The 17,365-nt window shown below is 39.6% G+C and overlaps 2 protein-coding genes, 1 long non-coding RNA gene and 1 pseudogene across 3 annotated transcripts in view; all 4 read left to right on the plus strand.

Moving 5' to 3' along the window:
* Positions 1-2,138, plus strand: part of LOC126872706 (uncharacterized) — a 29,229-nt gene extending 27,091 nt beyond the window's left edge. Inside the window, exon 8 of the mRNA XM_050632815.1 lies at positions 28-2,138. Within this exon, the coding sequence (XP_050488772.1) occupies positions 28-332 (305 nt within the window). The 3' untranslated portion in view covers positions 333-2,138. The remainder of the gene's footprint in view (positions 1-27) is intronic.
* LOC126872598 (uncharacterized) lies at positions 456-3,680 on the plus strand. Its single transcript, XM_050632706.1, has 6 exons — positions 456-486; positions 811-1,057; positions 1,226-1,387; positions 1,528-1,719; positions 2,112-3,237; positions 3,284-3,680. Exons 1-6 carry the CDS (start codon positions 456-458, stop codon positions 3,542-3,544), a joined length of 2,019 nt encoding a protein of 672 aa, XP_050488663.1. The 3' UTR covers positions 3,545-3,680.
* LOC126872600 (uncharacterized) lies at positions 3,564-4,741 on the plus strand (annotated as a pseudogene).
* Positions 4,742-14,404: 9,663 nt separating this feature from the next.
* On the plus strand, positions 14,405-15,499 carry LOC126872640 (uncharacterized). Its single transcript, XR_007692076.1, has 2 exons — positions 14,405-14,848; positions 15,321-15,499. It is a non-coding gene; the product is annotated as an uncharacterized LOC126872640 (long non-coding RNA).
* The last annotated feature ends 1,866 nt before the right edge of the window (positions 15,500-17,365 follow it).

The following is a 17,365-nucleotide window of genomic DNA, read 5'->3' on the forward strand; positions in this document are numbered from 1 at the left end:
AATTAAACGTTTGTGGATTATTTTCAGAGAAAAACGATGCAGCAACACGAAGGAAAGAACGAGCCGCGTACAGCGACAAAAAGAAAGATAAAGTGAATCTGTTGATTAAAGAGAAAATCGACAAAAAGAAAAAACCTCGCCAGAGAAAAAGACGTAATCCAAGTGTAATCGAATACTACGATTACGATAGCAATCTCGAGCAGCAGGATCACGAATCGTTGTCACCGACAAGCGAGCAACAGCGAAGTAAAAACAATTATCAAGACAAGAGCGCCATCGAATCCGACGCGGGACCTGGTAATCACGCGTGCACTTCCCCATCGAAAAACTAACGACAAAACTGCTAAAATCTTATGTAGTAAAGTTTCGCCAGATTTCCAATAATCCACTCAAATCATCGATTCGATATCACCGGGTTAGGCTATGAGTTAAGGTGAATGTGTGTTTTGACGAATATGTCGCAGCAATTAAACACAGGAGAATATAGTAAATCGAACTTTTCATGTTCACGGAGGGACAATTTTTAAATTGAATATGTTGTCAGGAGTTTTATATAGCAAACTGCACTCTCTTTATACGATTTCAATATCAAATATATGTAAATCTCACAGATATCTTTTTTGTATAATATATTTGTTGTATTTTTATCAATACAAAGAGATGCAAGCTGAGTATCTAATAACAGATTTTTACGTAGCGTTTACCTACATACATTTCAGACGTTTTATTCGTCACAGAGCACGCATTCGCTGTAGCCATAGTCGCAGACGAATCACACGAGAGCTCATGCCTCTTTTCGTCATGTCGTAGTCGTAGACGGCGAGAGCAGCGAAAAATGTAGACCACCTATGACGGAAATCAAGAACGAGCAAGACGAGGCGATACGGAAGGAGATAAAACAGAAGGAAAAATCGGGGAACAGGGTGCCGGTAGAGCAATTCCTTAATCCGGCTGGAATAGAAAGGAACGTAACGAAGAAATCAGCGGCGACGACATCGACGAAAGCTAAATTCGGGAAACAGGAAGGATCCTCCAGCAACCAACGACTGGGATCAAGGTGAAGACAACGTGAACAGCATTAGTCGCGAGAGGTCAGCGGTAAATTCTCGAACGAAAAATAGTACAATCTATCAAATAAATGACACTGACCTGCGTGATCGTGATATTGGTGTATAGCTGCGCGAGAAACTTTTAAGCTCAAGTAGTGAACTTAGTATGTGGATAGGTTAAACGAACCGGTGGAGGGAAACGAAGACAAGTTTTTAGACGCTGACACGAATAACGAGATGATGCTAAATCCGGCAAAGTATATTCTCAAAGTGGATACAAATTCGGATCCCGGGGCAATCGACGACTTCTGCGATGATATCCAATATCTGGATGAAAAGTATGCTATCCTAATTGGCCCTAGAAATTTCTTCGTCTCGGTATCGTTTAGCTTTGATTTTAGTCGTCTGAACGCTTCGTTACAGCATTCGTTCTGTACAGTATTCTCCGTTATAAATATTTTACTCTCGTGTCCGCTAGAAAAGAAATAGCGCCTGACAACGTGGAACCACTGTACGAAGAGTTAAAAAAAATATACGACTGGAACGAGGACGAGACAAAAGTAAAACCTCGAATAAAGGGAGATCAGAGGACGTATCAGGAATCTTACGACAAAGTAGATCCCATCGATAGAGTAGCGGGCGAACCGTTTAAAGATCAAGTCGAGCCTCCGCAAGTTCACGATGATTCAACTAAAACATTCGGTAAACGTTGCTGAATCAAATTTCATCGCATGGAATCGACGCGACTCACGTCGATTGTGTTCGATTTTGCCGTTCAGTTTCCAGCCCCAACTTATCGCCTCTTTTGCTCGTTAACACTGGATCAGGGAAATCCGAAATTGGCGAAAGAACGTACCCAGTCGTATCATCTGGCCGGCACGAAAGCAGCCACGCCGCGAACGTTTCCCGCAGTAATTATTTTGCTCTTAAAAGCACAGACGATATGTTTAAAGGCGGGTCGGAGCAAAGTAACAGCACCGGGGAAAAATTACGAGGACCTAGCGCTATCGGAACGACCGGTGAATGGCAAACACAAAAGGTAAAAAACGAGTAAAATCTAAGCATTTCCAATAAATTATTGGCCCGACTTACTTTCTTTCGCTCTATAAACCTTGAATCACAGGTGAGCGGAGTGAGAAACGGCGGGGCCAAAGGGAAAGATGCCGTGAGCTGGTCATTAACGGGCCAGAAGCAATATATTGACACAGATTCGCGTTCTCCTTACGAGAACCGTAAATATCTGGAATCACAGGTTCCACGTGGATGGGAACACGTCCAAAATATAGATCGCGTGAAACAGACGATCGTTAGCTCTAAGGACCTGCATGAATCTTTTGTCGAGCCCCTGGAATGGATCGACGATTTCGACAAAGACATAAGGGTCAGACTCAGCAGAAGCTTGAAAACCGTCGATTCGAACACGCTTGCATATATTGAATCTAGTACAACGAAATATGAAAAGAGTCCGGTTAATGGTTTCATCGATAGGGCTCCGATTGAAAATGGAACGACGTTAAAGACTGAAGATTCCACCAAGGTTGCCCTCGTTAGCCATCCGCCTTTAGATATTCAACAATTATTTCAAGATGATAGAAGAACGAAAAGGGAAGTTGGGACTCTTTATGATACGTATGACGATGACGAGGATCGACGTAATCGCGATTCCGAGAGAGTGGACGACTATGATCTGTATTCGAGCGACAAAGAAAAGACGAGCGACAATTTTCAGCTATTAAACGCGTACGATGACACAGATGATGAGAATCAGGAGCTATTTAACTCGAAGGATGTCGAAGAGTATGACTATCTGGACGATGACGAGGACGATTACGGAGGCATTGTTAGAAACGCAGATTCAAAAAGAAAAGAACATGCCGTTAAGAAGAAGAGTTATGGGAAAGCGTTAAAAAAAAGGAAAAAGGAAGATCATGCCGCTAAGTCGAATAAGAATCGCAGAGAACGAAGACATCGCAAGAACAAAAAGATGACAACAAGAAAACGTGGTAAAAAACATAAAAAAGGTACGTCAAAGAATGGAAACCGTCATACTAACATTAAAAAGAGCAAAGTTACACAGGACGAAGAGAAAGCTCATAACGAAGGAGAGGAACATCACGATAGAATTAAAGAAGAAGATGTAAGTAATCGAGTGAGATTTTTTAAAAAATACGAACGATATAACAAGACATAGCGTGTAATTTAATTTAAAAGAAGGCTCGTCGATAATATCTTAGACGATGAATTTGGACAACGATATCCAGAGGAAAAAATTCTCCACGCTTTTGGTAGCTGATAACGTGGAAGACGAATCTCAAATGGATTCGGCTCTTCACGGTGAACTCGCTGCAAAGATCGTGGAACAAATTTTCGACCAGGTATTCAATATTTTCTATTACAATAGACACGCGCAGTCTACTTATTATATTTCCATGAAATCGTCAGATACAAAAGAACGAGGACCTGAAGGTATCGTTAGGTCCAGGTCTTTATCATAAACACAAAACTAGAGACACCATGGCAGCTGACAAATCGTATCGTCAGACCAACGATGACGACGAGGTAGATTCCTAATATTCTTGTAATAATTCCCTTTAACACCTTGCAAACGCTTTATGCGTTTTACTCTGACAGATCAAACATACGCAAGAGTTGTTGAATAAGATCATGCTGCTTCTTAATCGACTGATCTTCGACGAGGTTCAGAGAAAGACTTGCATTTCTCTGCCATCCGATTTGCTCGAGTTCTTGGACTGGATGTTAGAAGTGAATCCGCAAACAAATTTATTAGAACAAGTAACGCGTATTCTATTCGAATCTGACTTTACAAGTTAAATAATTCATGTCAAACGCTCGTTTACATCCAACATTCTCGATCGAACTTCGTTTCAGCCACCAGCGTTACCATTGATACACGAGCAAGATAAAGATCATTTTCCACGGGACAAGTTCCTCTTTCAAAGTTTCCCAAACGAGCAACTCGAAGCTGAGATTAGCGAATTGTACGCAAAGATTCGATTGATAAAAAGTCTGATAAAGGAGTACAGCGGTCTGGCAGAAGACGATAGGGCGAAAATTAAATCAATTCAGGAGTATCTGGTTAGATTCTTAACTCTGGGGAGCACAGGCTCGAAACATAGCATCGAATCGTCTCAAGACTGAGACTCGCTACTCTACGCTTTTTCGACGCAGTCGAGTTTATTATCTTTAAGAAATTATTTAGATCTCAGAGAAATATGGAAGAAGTGGTCGTTGATACTCGCGATGTCTCGTTTCGATTTTACGGGAAAAAATGTTTTTTTATGATTGAAAGTCTTTTTACACGTTGGAATTATCAACTCGAAATTTTCACCGTTATATGGCCAGTTTGTCCATTATTTCAGGCGAAGCAGCTAGATTTGATGCTGGAATATATTGAAGTGAAAGAGGAAGCTGAAAAAAACGGGAAATCTGCAAATGGAATAGCAGAAGGGAAAGGTGGGAAAAGCATTCCTCAGTATCAAGTAGGAATGAGTAACGCGAGTAATGCAAGTTATTCGACGAGACCAGATAGTTTTTCGCCTTTAATGAACGCGCCGAACCTCTTGAAACTGAGCAACACAAACTTGCTCACGAACGAACAACTTTTTCAAGAAAGTAAATCCCGTAACTTTGAGACGATTATACGATTCAACGTCGATTATTTCTATCTATAAACAGCCTTTGTACGCTTTAGACAGAATTGACGGTGCTCATAAAGGGAAAAGACTAACCAGGAGCCTGCATAAACATGCAAAGCATAATAAAATGCCAAGAAAACGTAAAAACCGGAAAAGGAAGCACGGTAGGCATCGCAAAGGTGCAAGTACTATTGATCAGTCGCGACATAAGGATACTATGCATAAAGCTGCAGCTCTGCGTCAAAAACGTGAATATCTGGGCAAAGCCTTTTGGGATTCTTTCGATTCAGGATACGAGGAACCTTTAATTTACGACTCTATGGATATGGTGAACGTGGAATCGAATGCGGACGGTATACGAGTGGTTAAGAAAGAGGAAAAGCTCAAAGACAAGGATGATAAAAAGTATGTGTTACGATCGATGTGTCACATCGATAAGACGTAATTGTTAGATTGTGGATGATCATGTGCAATTCTATAGTTTTACGAGAGTAATTAGAGAAATGAAATGGAGATTTATTCGTGAGAGACACGCTGCGCAGTTTTGCGCTTTCAACCTTTTGTCATTAGTATCGCGTTCGATATCGTGATTAATTTATATTCGATAGATTAAACTGAAATCTGTTGGTAATTTGGCTATAGATATTTTTACTTCCGGAATTAATATGTTTCTCTTGAATTAAATTTCCATTTATTTTGCACGCTAAAAGTAAAAAGGAACGAAACGAGGTACAACGTCGAAAGAATGAAACTTATCATAATTGTGTAAACATCCGCGGTACAATAATTAGCGAAACGTTAAATAACTTGTATTATTCTGATTTTATTTTTACATAAGTACAGTACTCGATCTTGGAAAGAAAAGACGACAAACGATTTGAAAAAATATAACATAGAAGATCAGAAAGGGAGTATTAAAATTGAAGGAGATACATCAAAATCTCTTGCTAACGTCCAGTTTCGAGAACGAAAGGATTCTAGCGAAGAAGACAAAGGTAACCTTTCAAAGGTTGATAAAACTCATAAATCCGTAAAATCATCCTGATTATCGGGTATTATACAATCTACATTTTAATAAAATATATAAGTATACTATTGAGAACTATTAGAGGATCGACTTTATAGAAAAGATTTTCTCAAAACATTAAAAATCCTCTTCTTGTGAAATTTACACGTACGAAGTTCAAAAATTAAAGGATTAAGGGACGAATAAGATTAAAAGTCAACGTATGAGTAAAATATCTAATAAAACGTGTAGGATTTCTTTGCTCTGATTTGCTCGTTTGGTGCAACAGAACCGATTGAAACGACGATCCTTTAATCGTCATTTCGAAAATTGTATTTGTCAATGTATTTTGTTGCATTTATTACACGCATCTTTGTCTCAGGCTTGATGGAAGAAGAAGAACCGATAACAGGCAAGGATCAACTAGAAGATGAGATATTGCTGCTCAATAAGCGACAAGCTTGGAAAATGAAAAACGAACAACAACTGGAAGAAGTTGCTTTCGGTGAAGATATGAGGAAATCATCGAAAGACAAAGAGCTGTACGAAAAATTGACCGAGATCGATAAGAAAATAAACGACGTGGATAAGACGGAAAGGAAAAATTGCAGTGTTAAGGATTACACGACGAATAATCCAAACAGCTGTAATTTATCAAACGAGGACAAGCTGAGGATGCTCGAAGAGAAGATAAATGTTTATGCGGATAATGAGCGAGAGGAGAAAGCGAGAGGTAAAAAGTGAAGGTGGAAGAGAAAGTTGCGAGAAGCCGAAGAAGTTGACAAGTTCACTAAGAATGAACTAGCAGCGATAAATTGCAAGATAAAGTGAAACGTTAAAGAGACGGACGTTAAAGAAGAACTCGGAGTTCGAAGAACAAACGACAAGGAAGATGCACTACAAGAGATTATGCAATTATATGGTAAATTTGCCAAGTTCTTTCGCAATACTATAATAAAGTTCCGTAAGGAAGTTCCTCGAAAAAGTTTTCTTTTCATTTGACGAAGATAAGAAGATGACACAGCGCTAAGAGAAACGATTAGTCAAAGAAGATAGAAGATCAAACATTACGCTAATGCAATAATAACGTGCACGACATAGTATTTAATTTTACACTTGTACGATATCATATTTAGAATAAATTTTATTAATAACAACTATCACGTTCTATAATTATCCTTCCACGTGTGTACATTGATAAACTATGGGAGAAAATATATGACTACATATAGTCTATTTATATATTTCCCAACTGATACGTAACATTGCAAAATGATATACGTATTTTTATATATACAGTTACGCTATATATACGCTAAAGTATACTAATTTTTTCCTAAATACGTATTTACAGTAAATATTTTCTAACTTGTGTATACACTTTCACATTGATTTCAAGTTTTATCAATACGATTATGACTCATTTCTTTTTTTTTTTTTTTTTTTTTGATTGTGTCTCATTACGATGCTAGTAAAATTACAAAATGTTTTATCCAGCGCACGTAATATCCATACTCAAATTTTGCTAACGTTTACTACGATAAATGTCGAAATATTTTTATCAGCCACTCTAGATTCTTAGCTGTATATTTGTTCTTTTCGCCCTCTCAGCAGTTTCATTTAATTATAGAACGCGTATATAAATAAAGCAATAACTAGACGACAATAGTGGACATTTATAGGTGGAGTAATTGTATTTGCGACATAATAGTGCTCAGCTGCGTAATATCGCGGCGAACCGGGATAGGTTCACGTCGTTGCTTGACAGCGGGCGTCTAAATAATTTCATCAGATACATCGATCGCCGATGAGCTTTATCGTAATTGACACATTCGCTCTATCTGGCCGACAGGCGAGCCTGTGAAACCTCGTAAATCGTCCTGTCGTTGCGATGAACCCGACGGCCTCTCGTATGTTTGCACACGCGTACAACGCCCGTGTTAATCTATGTACGAAAACTGCTTAAAGCCGGCGATTACTATCACCTAATTGCTCTCTAAGAACAGATACGATTAATCAAGCAATAAACCCGTTCTGAATCAACAACACCATACCTTACCTTAAAGCGATCTTCCTTCCAGTTTACATTTATGCAACAGAAATTTAAATTAGTAGAATTTCAGGTATTTTTTTCATAGGTAACGAAGTCTTTAGAATTTCATGTTCAACTTAACGCTGAAAAGCGAGTGAGAATACGCTTCGTCTTAACTTAAGATACATTTATAAAGTCAATTTTCGTCCCTTGTGACATAATCTTACAATTTCCTGCTTCTACAAATTTTGATTAAGGCCAGATATTTTACTGCTTTACTAACTTTTTTTACTTTCCTAACTTTTACCGCTTTACATTTACTTTACAAGTTTTTTTTTTTTATTAAAGAAGATATTAAAGACAAAGCGTACAAAGGAAAATAATTGTGTACGTTTAATAAATACTTCCGTAAGAAATACGATCGAGTTAACACCGTCCATTTGCAAAGCAAATCGTATTTCTCTATCGTCAAAAAATTTCTCAAATTTCAGTAGAACATGAAAGAATCTCTCCGTTCGATTTTCTTAAAGCCTCGAAGGTTTCTGCCCATCGGAACACAGGCTAGATTGGGATACTGAAATCCAATTGTAAGACAGTTCAAACACTTTGATAACCGCGTGTTCGACAATCCCAAGCAACGTTCCTCGATCATTTTCCTAACTCTTGCAAAACTTCGTAAGATTCGGAAAAAAAGCGAATAACGAAACTTGGTTACCTGTTTCAACGATTTCATAATCCGGCTAGATCTAGCGCGAGTCCGACGGCAAAACTGATTAAATCTTGCCAAGGATGAAAAGAGTATATCTCATCGCGGTTGCTCGTACCTACTCTCTCTCTCTCTCTCTCTCTCTCTCTCCCCGTCTCCGAAACTCGCGATAGAAAAGAAGAAGAAAAGTATGCATTCTCTCGTCTCCCGGGGCACGAAATATCTCGAAAGTTTTCTCGTAAAGTAAGTCCACGCAGCGGAATTCCCCCGGGCCAATTAAATTCCCGAAATCGGACGCGCTCGCTTATGCAGGCAAGGGCAAGGTGGAATACGGAAAAGGGGAGAGAATCTAACCCCGTGGTTGGCGAACGTTATTACTTATTCGACTCAAGGATTTTAAGGGCGGCCGACACGCGGATTTATTTAGATATTCCAACGGTGAGCATCTGCTCGAGGTTCGACTGGATCTCGTCTGGCGTGCGTTTTCCTCGTCGTTTTCGCTCTTCTTTCGACCCGCATTAATATACACGGAGAACCGGCGTGTCTGCGATCGCACGGAAACCCCAGCTATTTTTACATAACATTAAGTTGTTCGTGTAACGGAGTGCTGGCCCTCAGTCGTACCGACGCTTTGGGTCACTAATGGGGGTTAAAACGCAGAGGCACAGCTACGACACCAGACGCGTAGACGCATCGAGAGAAATTTCACCGATCGACTTCCACCCTCTTCGACCGAACCACTTGCCCTTGCACGAGACGCGCGAAACTCTTTGGATCCGACGCGCGTCAAATTATTTATGATTATTTGTTTCGCGTACAGGACAAAATCAGAAATTTGCCCACGGGAAACGTGTAAAATTGCGCGAAGACACGCGTTACCTTTACATACCACAACGCTGCAGAAATGTTCGATTTCTGTAATTCAGTAAAATGTACGTGTATTTTGTTGTATCGAGACAAAGACACGTAGTATTAGATATATTTATTTATTTCTTTATTTATTCTCGTACCAATCAACTATGCGTGACATATCAAAGGCAGTCTCGGTAGTCTCAACGTTCAAAAACGGAAGCGGAAAGCTGCTCCTTGTGCAATTGATACGTGTAATTAAAATCATTGGCAAATTGGCGACTCGCGTCTGCAGAGAGAATCGGTGGATTTCGTAGTATCGGAACAGGTACGTTCGATGCGACGTGCAGAACAATTTTTAATGACGAGGAGAACCGTGATGTATTAATGCGGAGCTCGCTGGCTTTTAAAGGCGACCGATAGAATTTCACGCGGACGAAGAATGGAAGAACGACGGTGAACAATCATAAAAATGGAGGCACAGTTTCAAGTGAACATTCGGGATGTTCGGTAGCTGCGATAAGTACACATTGTTCGACGCATTGCACGGCGACGTCGGAGCTATCGTTAGTCACGCTTAACCACGTTTTTCGACGACGATCCCCGTCGACGACCTCGATTTAGTGGCAACGATCGATCGATGACCGGAGTCAAATGCAAATCGCAGCCTCTTAATTGGAAAATGAATTCGACTACGGAGCACGATTATTCGCGAGAGCAGGACCGTCGGTGGAAACTAGTTTCAATACCCGTCGTACGCGTCGTTTACGCCAATTGTTTCGAGATGCAGAATTGTCCCGAGGCCCTGGATTAACTGGGTTTTACGGTCACGTCATTTAAGGAAACATTTTCGGCGTTTAGTACTCGTAACATTGTACTCGTGCTATCTACTAAACAAACTTGAGGCTTTTGTATGTTGAATCACCGAGCCCATGAAAATAGTACGTTTCAGTTCCTTCGTTTTTACAATGTTTAAACAAGATTGCTTTTGGCAAAATTAACCTTCGAATTTTTCGAACCAGAAAACCTTAGTCTCCCGCAAAGAGGTATTTTCTACAAATAAGTTTCTGCTTATAAATATTCTTTAAAATTTGTACGATTCTCGTAACCTTCCCGCATAATTCAACTAAATATAAGCAGAATCTCACGAGCCAGAAAAATTTCTCTGGAGAATAGAATAACACAAAATTGTATCGATAACATTGTTCGACTTTGCGTATTCGTAATCAGATTTTGTCTTCTACCTCTTATCACTCGCAAAACTTCCAATCTTTTCATATAGAATAATTTTATAATTTACAAAATCCAATGTTTATACTGGCATATAATTCATAGAAATAGGCAAGGCTATTTCAAAATTTCGGTACATGAGAAAACTCGTTATCTCTTGAATTATTTATATCGCTCCTAAAAAACCGATACATTATGAAAGATATTCTTTGCCGTGTCATCTTCATGCATCGAAAGAAAGCTAAAAGAACGCTAAGAATAAGGAAGAAACAAGGGAAAAAACGACGGAAGAAAGAGAAGGCAGAGGTACGGAGTGAAAATCGTGATAAAGAGAGAGAGAGAGAGAGAGAGAAGTGGGTGGTGGTTGGTCGCTGGGATGGGGTCTGGCACGCACCCCCGAATGACAGATGGTATTTTCGCGTATCATGATCGCGGCTAGGATAGTTTCCTATATCGTGGAATATACAGCCCCGGCCTGGCATCGTCGACATGTCGATAGCAGGCCTCGCCGTGCGATACATCCACCGATATCCCCGTACCATGAGTATCCGCGGTCCATCCCCTTCGTTCGACCGCTAAATGGCCCAGCGGAGCCACCCCCATGGTGCTCAATTATTGATACTTACCCCTCGTGCCGCCTCGCATTTCCCCGGCTGCATGTTCCCGATGCGTTGCGTCCTTCGATCCTCTGTATGCGAGCGCATCTGCCTGCGACGAAAGATCAGCAAGCCAAAGTCGAAAACTCATCTGGAAAGATAGAAGCGTAAATGAATTTTGAGCCGCGTACAATTTTTCATTTTCGCGCCACTTTTCAATCGCAGTTTCCTTTTCTAAATAGACTGCGAATCTTTTTGATCGATCTAGAGGCATAAAGCATAGAACGCGCTTGAAAAGTATGTATAAAATATACAAAATATAATATTTAATAAACGAAATAAATATGTACGTAGATGTTCGAAAGATATGAATTAGCGTAAGTAAGAAATATCTTCATGTACGTGATATTTCGCGAGTACGCGATACTCGACGAGGCGAAATTTTCTACTTCGATATTGAAATTCTTCTTAGTGTTCGTTGAACCTTGTCTTAATTAGGACAAGTGAGAAAATAGATCGCTACCTATCTATACGAAGGATCGGAAGTTTGGAAAGTGGTAGGAGTTCGGGAGTTCGTAAATCGAAATGAAGAGAGGGGAAGGGCTGAGAACCGCTGTTGGTCGCAATGGCCTCGATTAACCGTTTGACCGGCTAGAGCGAGTGGTCAACGTTTTCCAGGCGTCCAGCTCGCCCTATTAGATCTACAGGAAGCCTGGAACAGATATCCGGAGGTGGACGTAGCGTTTCAATGTTTCTTTGCATCGAATTCTGAAGCTGGTCTGTTCCACGGGGAAAAGATCGACCAGAGAGAGAGAGAGAGAGAGAGAGAGAGAGAGAGAAACAGAGGGACAGAGACAGACATAGAGAGAAAGAGAGAGAGAAAAAAGAGGAAAGTGCTGTCCACTGATTAAAAGTTTTCTGTTCGACATCGTGGTCGTTCCTTCGCCGAGGCTGGCTCGATGTGAGATTAATCGTGGCTTCTTCGACCAAACCGTAGAAACCAAAAACCGATATCGGTGCGAATAAAGCGAGAAGAACAGAGAGAAAGGAATAAATGGAAGAGGAAGAAGAAGGAAAGGAAGAAGGGAAAAATGCAAACGAATCGGATGGATGGCATTGAAAATATAATCTAGCCCACGGTCTTTCCGTAAACTTTAAGACATTCGTCTATTCGAGGCTCGTTCGTCAAGCGAGTCGAGGAAAACGAAAAGAAAAGAAGCAGCCTCCATAAAGCGATCGGGAAGACCCTCGCCCTTACACCCATAGACGCGAGGCCGCGTCTCTCCTCTAAGTGTATTAGACTCGCGTTTCGGGTCGTGGAAGAAGCTGTGCGGGGGGTTTGGGTGTAAGCCGGAGGACGGTTTCGAAGGGTGCGAGAGGGTGGTCCGATGCCTGTACCCCGCTAATGGCACCCTCGGGGTATTCCCGGAGAACCCTCTCGTATTTATTATTTAGCGAGGATACCGGTAGGTGGAAGGAAGCGGGTGAAAGAGCAACGAAGAAAGAGGACCAACGGGGTAGCGTGAACGTGAAAGAGAGAAAGCCTGCAAGAGAGGGTCAGCAATGGCAGGCCACGAGGATTTATCCGCAAACATCACACATCGGTCGTAGACTTCCGTTAAGCACGATTTCGAGAATGGAAACCGCAGGAAATTAACGGTGACACGTGGTTCGACTGGACACGTGTTTAGCCGTGTGCTAACGATGAAAAATACAGTATCCGAGCTCCGATCCAACCTCTAATCGGCACTTCAAAAATGATAATAATAATTCCTGTTAATGTTAACGGGATAAATCCTTCATTTCCTTTTTTTTTTTTTTCTTATTTTTTCTTTTTATAGAAAAGTATAAAGCAATAGCGGCGAGTGTAAGAAAAGGAAAGGGACAGATAATAGCGTGATAAGAAAGAAAAAGGACTGGCGGAGTCGGTCAGTTCGTAGCAGGCTACGTACAGCGACGAGAGCAGAGCATTTGAAAGAAACAAATTATCGCAAAAGTGAACGCGTCACAGACGTGTTTTTTCAGATGACATAGAGGAACATAGAAGTTTGATCTATGTTTTAATTTGCAGAAGAATATCTCGTACAGATGGCAACTACGCGATATCGCGTAATAGGCATGCTCGCTGCGATGTACATGGGAAATCATTAAAGAGTTCGTCATTAAAAGTACGTTACAATGGCGGAGGGAAATCCGAATGGAAAAAAGCCGATCGAAGATTTATCGGGACGGTATCAATAGAAGAATCGGTTCACAGATTACGTGGTGACAAAACAGCTGGAAAAACATCGGGACGAGGGAAAAACAATCGAAGGGGAGGCGAAAGGGGGTTGGACGAGGGAATCGGGAAAATCGGAAACAATTGTCGCTCGTGTATGTTCGAAGAGAGGACTTGTGCGCGCGCAATTTGCGCGTCAGGAAAATGCATGCTTCGATGGCAGCAGCTGCGGGACGTTATTGATACTACATTTCTCCCGATTTGACGAATTGCCGTATTGGACTAATGGTCCGAATACGAAAGCCCCTGCCGATCCAGACCCAGCTTCTGACTCGCGGCTTCCTAGCGAAATTGTTGACCCCCCCGTAAAACTATAACTTGCTCATAATTCTCCGACATTTTCGGTCTGGAGAAGCCGGAGGAAAAAACGAGGACGTGGTCAAACAAATGGCAAAGGTAATACCGATACTTCTGCTCCGTTTACTTTTCGAAAATCAATGCCTACCAATCGAGTCTTTCTCCATTTCCGTGATGTCTTTCTCCGTTGAAAAATTTTTCATCCTTTCCGTGTATCGTGTATCGGATGTTGGGCTTTCACTCGAACGTAATTTGTTACGTAATATATTGCAACCAATTATTTGTAAGAGTTTAGAACGTTCGGAGAATGTAAGAATGAATGTTCAAATTTCTTTGATACTATGTATGTTTATTACTATGTATAGTACTATATATAACACAATATGTAATATAATATAATAAATAATACAAAAATTATTATATATATATATATATATATATATACATTCAAAAACGTACAGACACGAACATCCATGTTTATACGTTAAATGATACTGTAAATACGTTTGCATAATCAGAGCTAATCCAAATAGAAATTTGTATTTTCCAATTGTGAAACTCGACTTTAAATTCATAGAGTGCTTTACGCGCGTTACATCGTTCGAAAACTAGTTAAATTATACGTATTATAATTGTGAGTATTTTTCAAATTGCTACCTATGTAACTGTATGAGAGTAAAAACCTTAGCATATGCAGATTAAACGCTATTGACTAGAAGAACGATATGTATAAATGGAGATGTTCACCGTGCTATATATATTTATGTAACAAATATACCGTCTACGTTTCGATCTATTCTAGTATTTGGAACGGATTCAAGTAGACTAATACAAATTAGAAGTTCTTACCAGAAAAATCTGTCGTAAAGGTGAACCGAAGCATTTTAGCAGGACGCACAATTTTCCTCAACCTCGGCCTGGCCGATGCTAAGAATCAGCGTCACCGAAATACCGCGGTGTAACTTTGAAAAAATAGGTCGATTAAGAGCGCCGATATCCATCAAACTGTCTCTTAAAATATTCGGCCGGCGATCGAAACATAATCTCGAAATGGAGAATGAATACGGAAACACCATTCTAGTACGTACGGAAGAATAAAAGAGACTGAGGCACGAGCAGCAACACTAGCTAACGATATCGTCGAACGCAGTAAGGAAAAAAAAAAGTCAACAAAGACAAACTGCCTGCGAGTATATTCTAAACATATACAAACCGTTCGATCCGACCTTACTCGGCGTCGATTACTATTAAAGAAACGTAAACTTTAGAGATTGACGACTTAATGGGAGGCTAAGGTTAATTCGTACAAAAACAAAGCATGTTTTTGTGAATTATTTGTGACGACACAGTTAAAATCTCTTTATTAAAACCAATAGTACATTAAAGTATGACATTCGAAGAATATCGTATAAAATTTTCACGGAGAAATATCAAAAAATACGGCAATGGCAGCAATTATTCGGTCGTGTCTCGGAAAAAAGTAGATTTTGTGAAAGCTCGCGGCCAATTTTCCCTTCAAAGTGTCCCAAAAAAGTGAACAATTGAAATTTCGAAAAACCCTCCCAGCGTTACCTGGGGAAAACTGTTACCTAACGAATGAACTTTGATTTTTTGATTTCAGATGATCCAACACCAAGTTATGAGCAATTCTACTTTTTTCCGAGACACGTCCGAATAATTGCTGCCATTGCCGTATTTTTTGATATTTCTCCGTGAAAATTTTATACGATATTCTTCGAATGTCATACTTTAATGTACTATTGGTTTTAATAAAGAGATTTTAACTGTGTCGTCACAAATAATTCACAAAAACATGCTTTATTTTTGTACGAATTAACCTTAGCCCCCCCCCCCTTAAGAGCTAGAATTGATTGCAATATCGCATGATTCAAAACATTTTTTCCTTCCATTGACGTATATATGTAATACACGATATTCGAATTTATATAAAATCAAGAAATACTAGATATAACGTTTAAAATAGTAAAAATATAAGTAGCAGCGCATTACGTTATAATTTAATATTATTTGATGAATAATATTCGTTGATAAATGCTTGTTAGATATCGACATGTCGTAAACAGTAATTTGCGAAGGCAACGAATTTTCGCTAGCAATATGGAACAAGTGTCGTTAATGGCTGACATATTGAATCCCGATTACGATGCGGATCAGAATAATCGTAAATTCGATCTACTCTCAAATATCCATTAACGTTTCAGTTAATCTCGAAATAATTAATTCGATTTTATCGAAAGACTAGAAAATCCATATGCCTTTATATGACGAGTGATTGCAATTTGGCAGAAATATCTAATTCGTTTTCCCGCCATTTTCATATGTATACGCATTGTGGTTAACAATAATTTCTATTCATATATTTACACTTACCGAACTAGCTAGCCGAAAGAACCTTATGGTATTTCGTAGCATCGTATCAGGAAATCCAATTTTTGTACCTCCAACGAACACATACACCAAGTTTTCTCAACTAATTGACACAAATTAACTTCCAATTAACGAACATGTGCACCACTTCACCTCACCGAACACTTTTACGAAAGAAAACATCAAATCAAATGTTGGTCTGATCGGCGGGCGTTAGTGTCGCCACCTACCGACGATGTCGTGAACTATTACTTTCAACTTAAGTTATCCACTGCCAGTGATCGGGTGCCGCCAAATTAAATACTTGTCATTTTCGTTGTTCGAAGAATAATCTTATCTCTTCGTAGGTAGATACTTTTAATTTGTTTTGTACCCCAACATATCTTTTAAATCTAAGATCAGAAAGTACCAAGGACTTAATCTCTAACTGTTACGTTATCGTAAAACGCGTATGTATTAAATGTATTTTTTAACGTTATTATCGCTTAAATAATTTCGATGTCTAGACAGAAAATTAAAATAAATAGAACTGCAGTTTCGATTCCTCCACTTTTTTGTTTCTAATATAATTACGGCTCTGTCGCAATTAAAGCACTCACATTTCCTATTTTTCTCTCGAATTGATTCAGAAAAATAGCCCCGAAGCCGAGGAGAAATGAAACTACATTATGCATAGCGCACCATTTTGCTTGCTGCATTCTCGCGATGATAATGGCATCGTTTGAAGTGTTCGCGTAATTAATGAAGCTAAAAACTTTTGACCCTTAATTACGCTGTCCATTGTATTTCGAGAGTTCTTTCTTTCTCGGGACTACTATGAGAATGCGAATAAAGAATACAGACCATATTGCAATCAACGAATGTCTCAAGGAATAAATTATATACACGCGATCATTGTTTCTGACCCCTGTTACATCTGTCCCCCTATATAAAATTTCTAAATAAGAAATTCAAAATTTAATGATACTGATATCGCTTTAAAAAAAAAAAAAAAAATGATTGTTCCGCGAAACAATAATTTATAAATAACTGTAGATAAGAATAACAATTGAAAGCCAATGGTCGTTAAGAAAATCTATATATCCAAAACTCCGCGAAAGTTTGACGATATCTATTGTCTGTTTTCGATTCAGAACTTCTTACAGGGGACAGCGATAAATATCGTTTTTGGCATCCTACTGTTTGCGACATGGAATATTTAAGTGGGGCGAATTGTGGCCGAACGAATATTCTTGCATCTCGTGTATACGCTCGATGCACATTATACAATGGGACAAT

The sequence above is a fragment of the Bombus huntii genome, chromosome 13, assembly GCF_024542735.1.
Source record: "Bombus huntii isolate Logan2020A chromosome 13, iyBomHunt1.1, whole genome shotgun sequence".
Classification (NCBI taxonomy): domain Eukaryota; kingdom Metazoa; phylum Arthropoda; class Insecta; order Hymenoptera; family Apidae; genus Bombus; species Bombus huntii.

What these genes read in the sequence shown, in the direction of transcription:
- LOC126872598 (XM_050632706.1), top strand. Translation starts at nt 456, where the DNA reads ATGTCGCAGCAATTAAACACAGGAGAATATA. An exon ending in AAAGATCAAGTCGAGCCTCC is followed by an intron (nt 1,720 to 2,111) that starts GCAAGTTCACGA and finishes GTAAAATCTAAG; the next exon opens with CATTTCCAATAAATTATTGG. An exon ending in ACGAACGATATAACAAGACA is followed by an intron (nt 3,238 to 3,283) that starts TAGCGTGTAATT and finishes ATAATATCTTAG; the next exon opens with ACGATGAATTTGGACAACGA.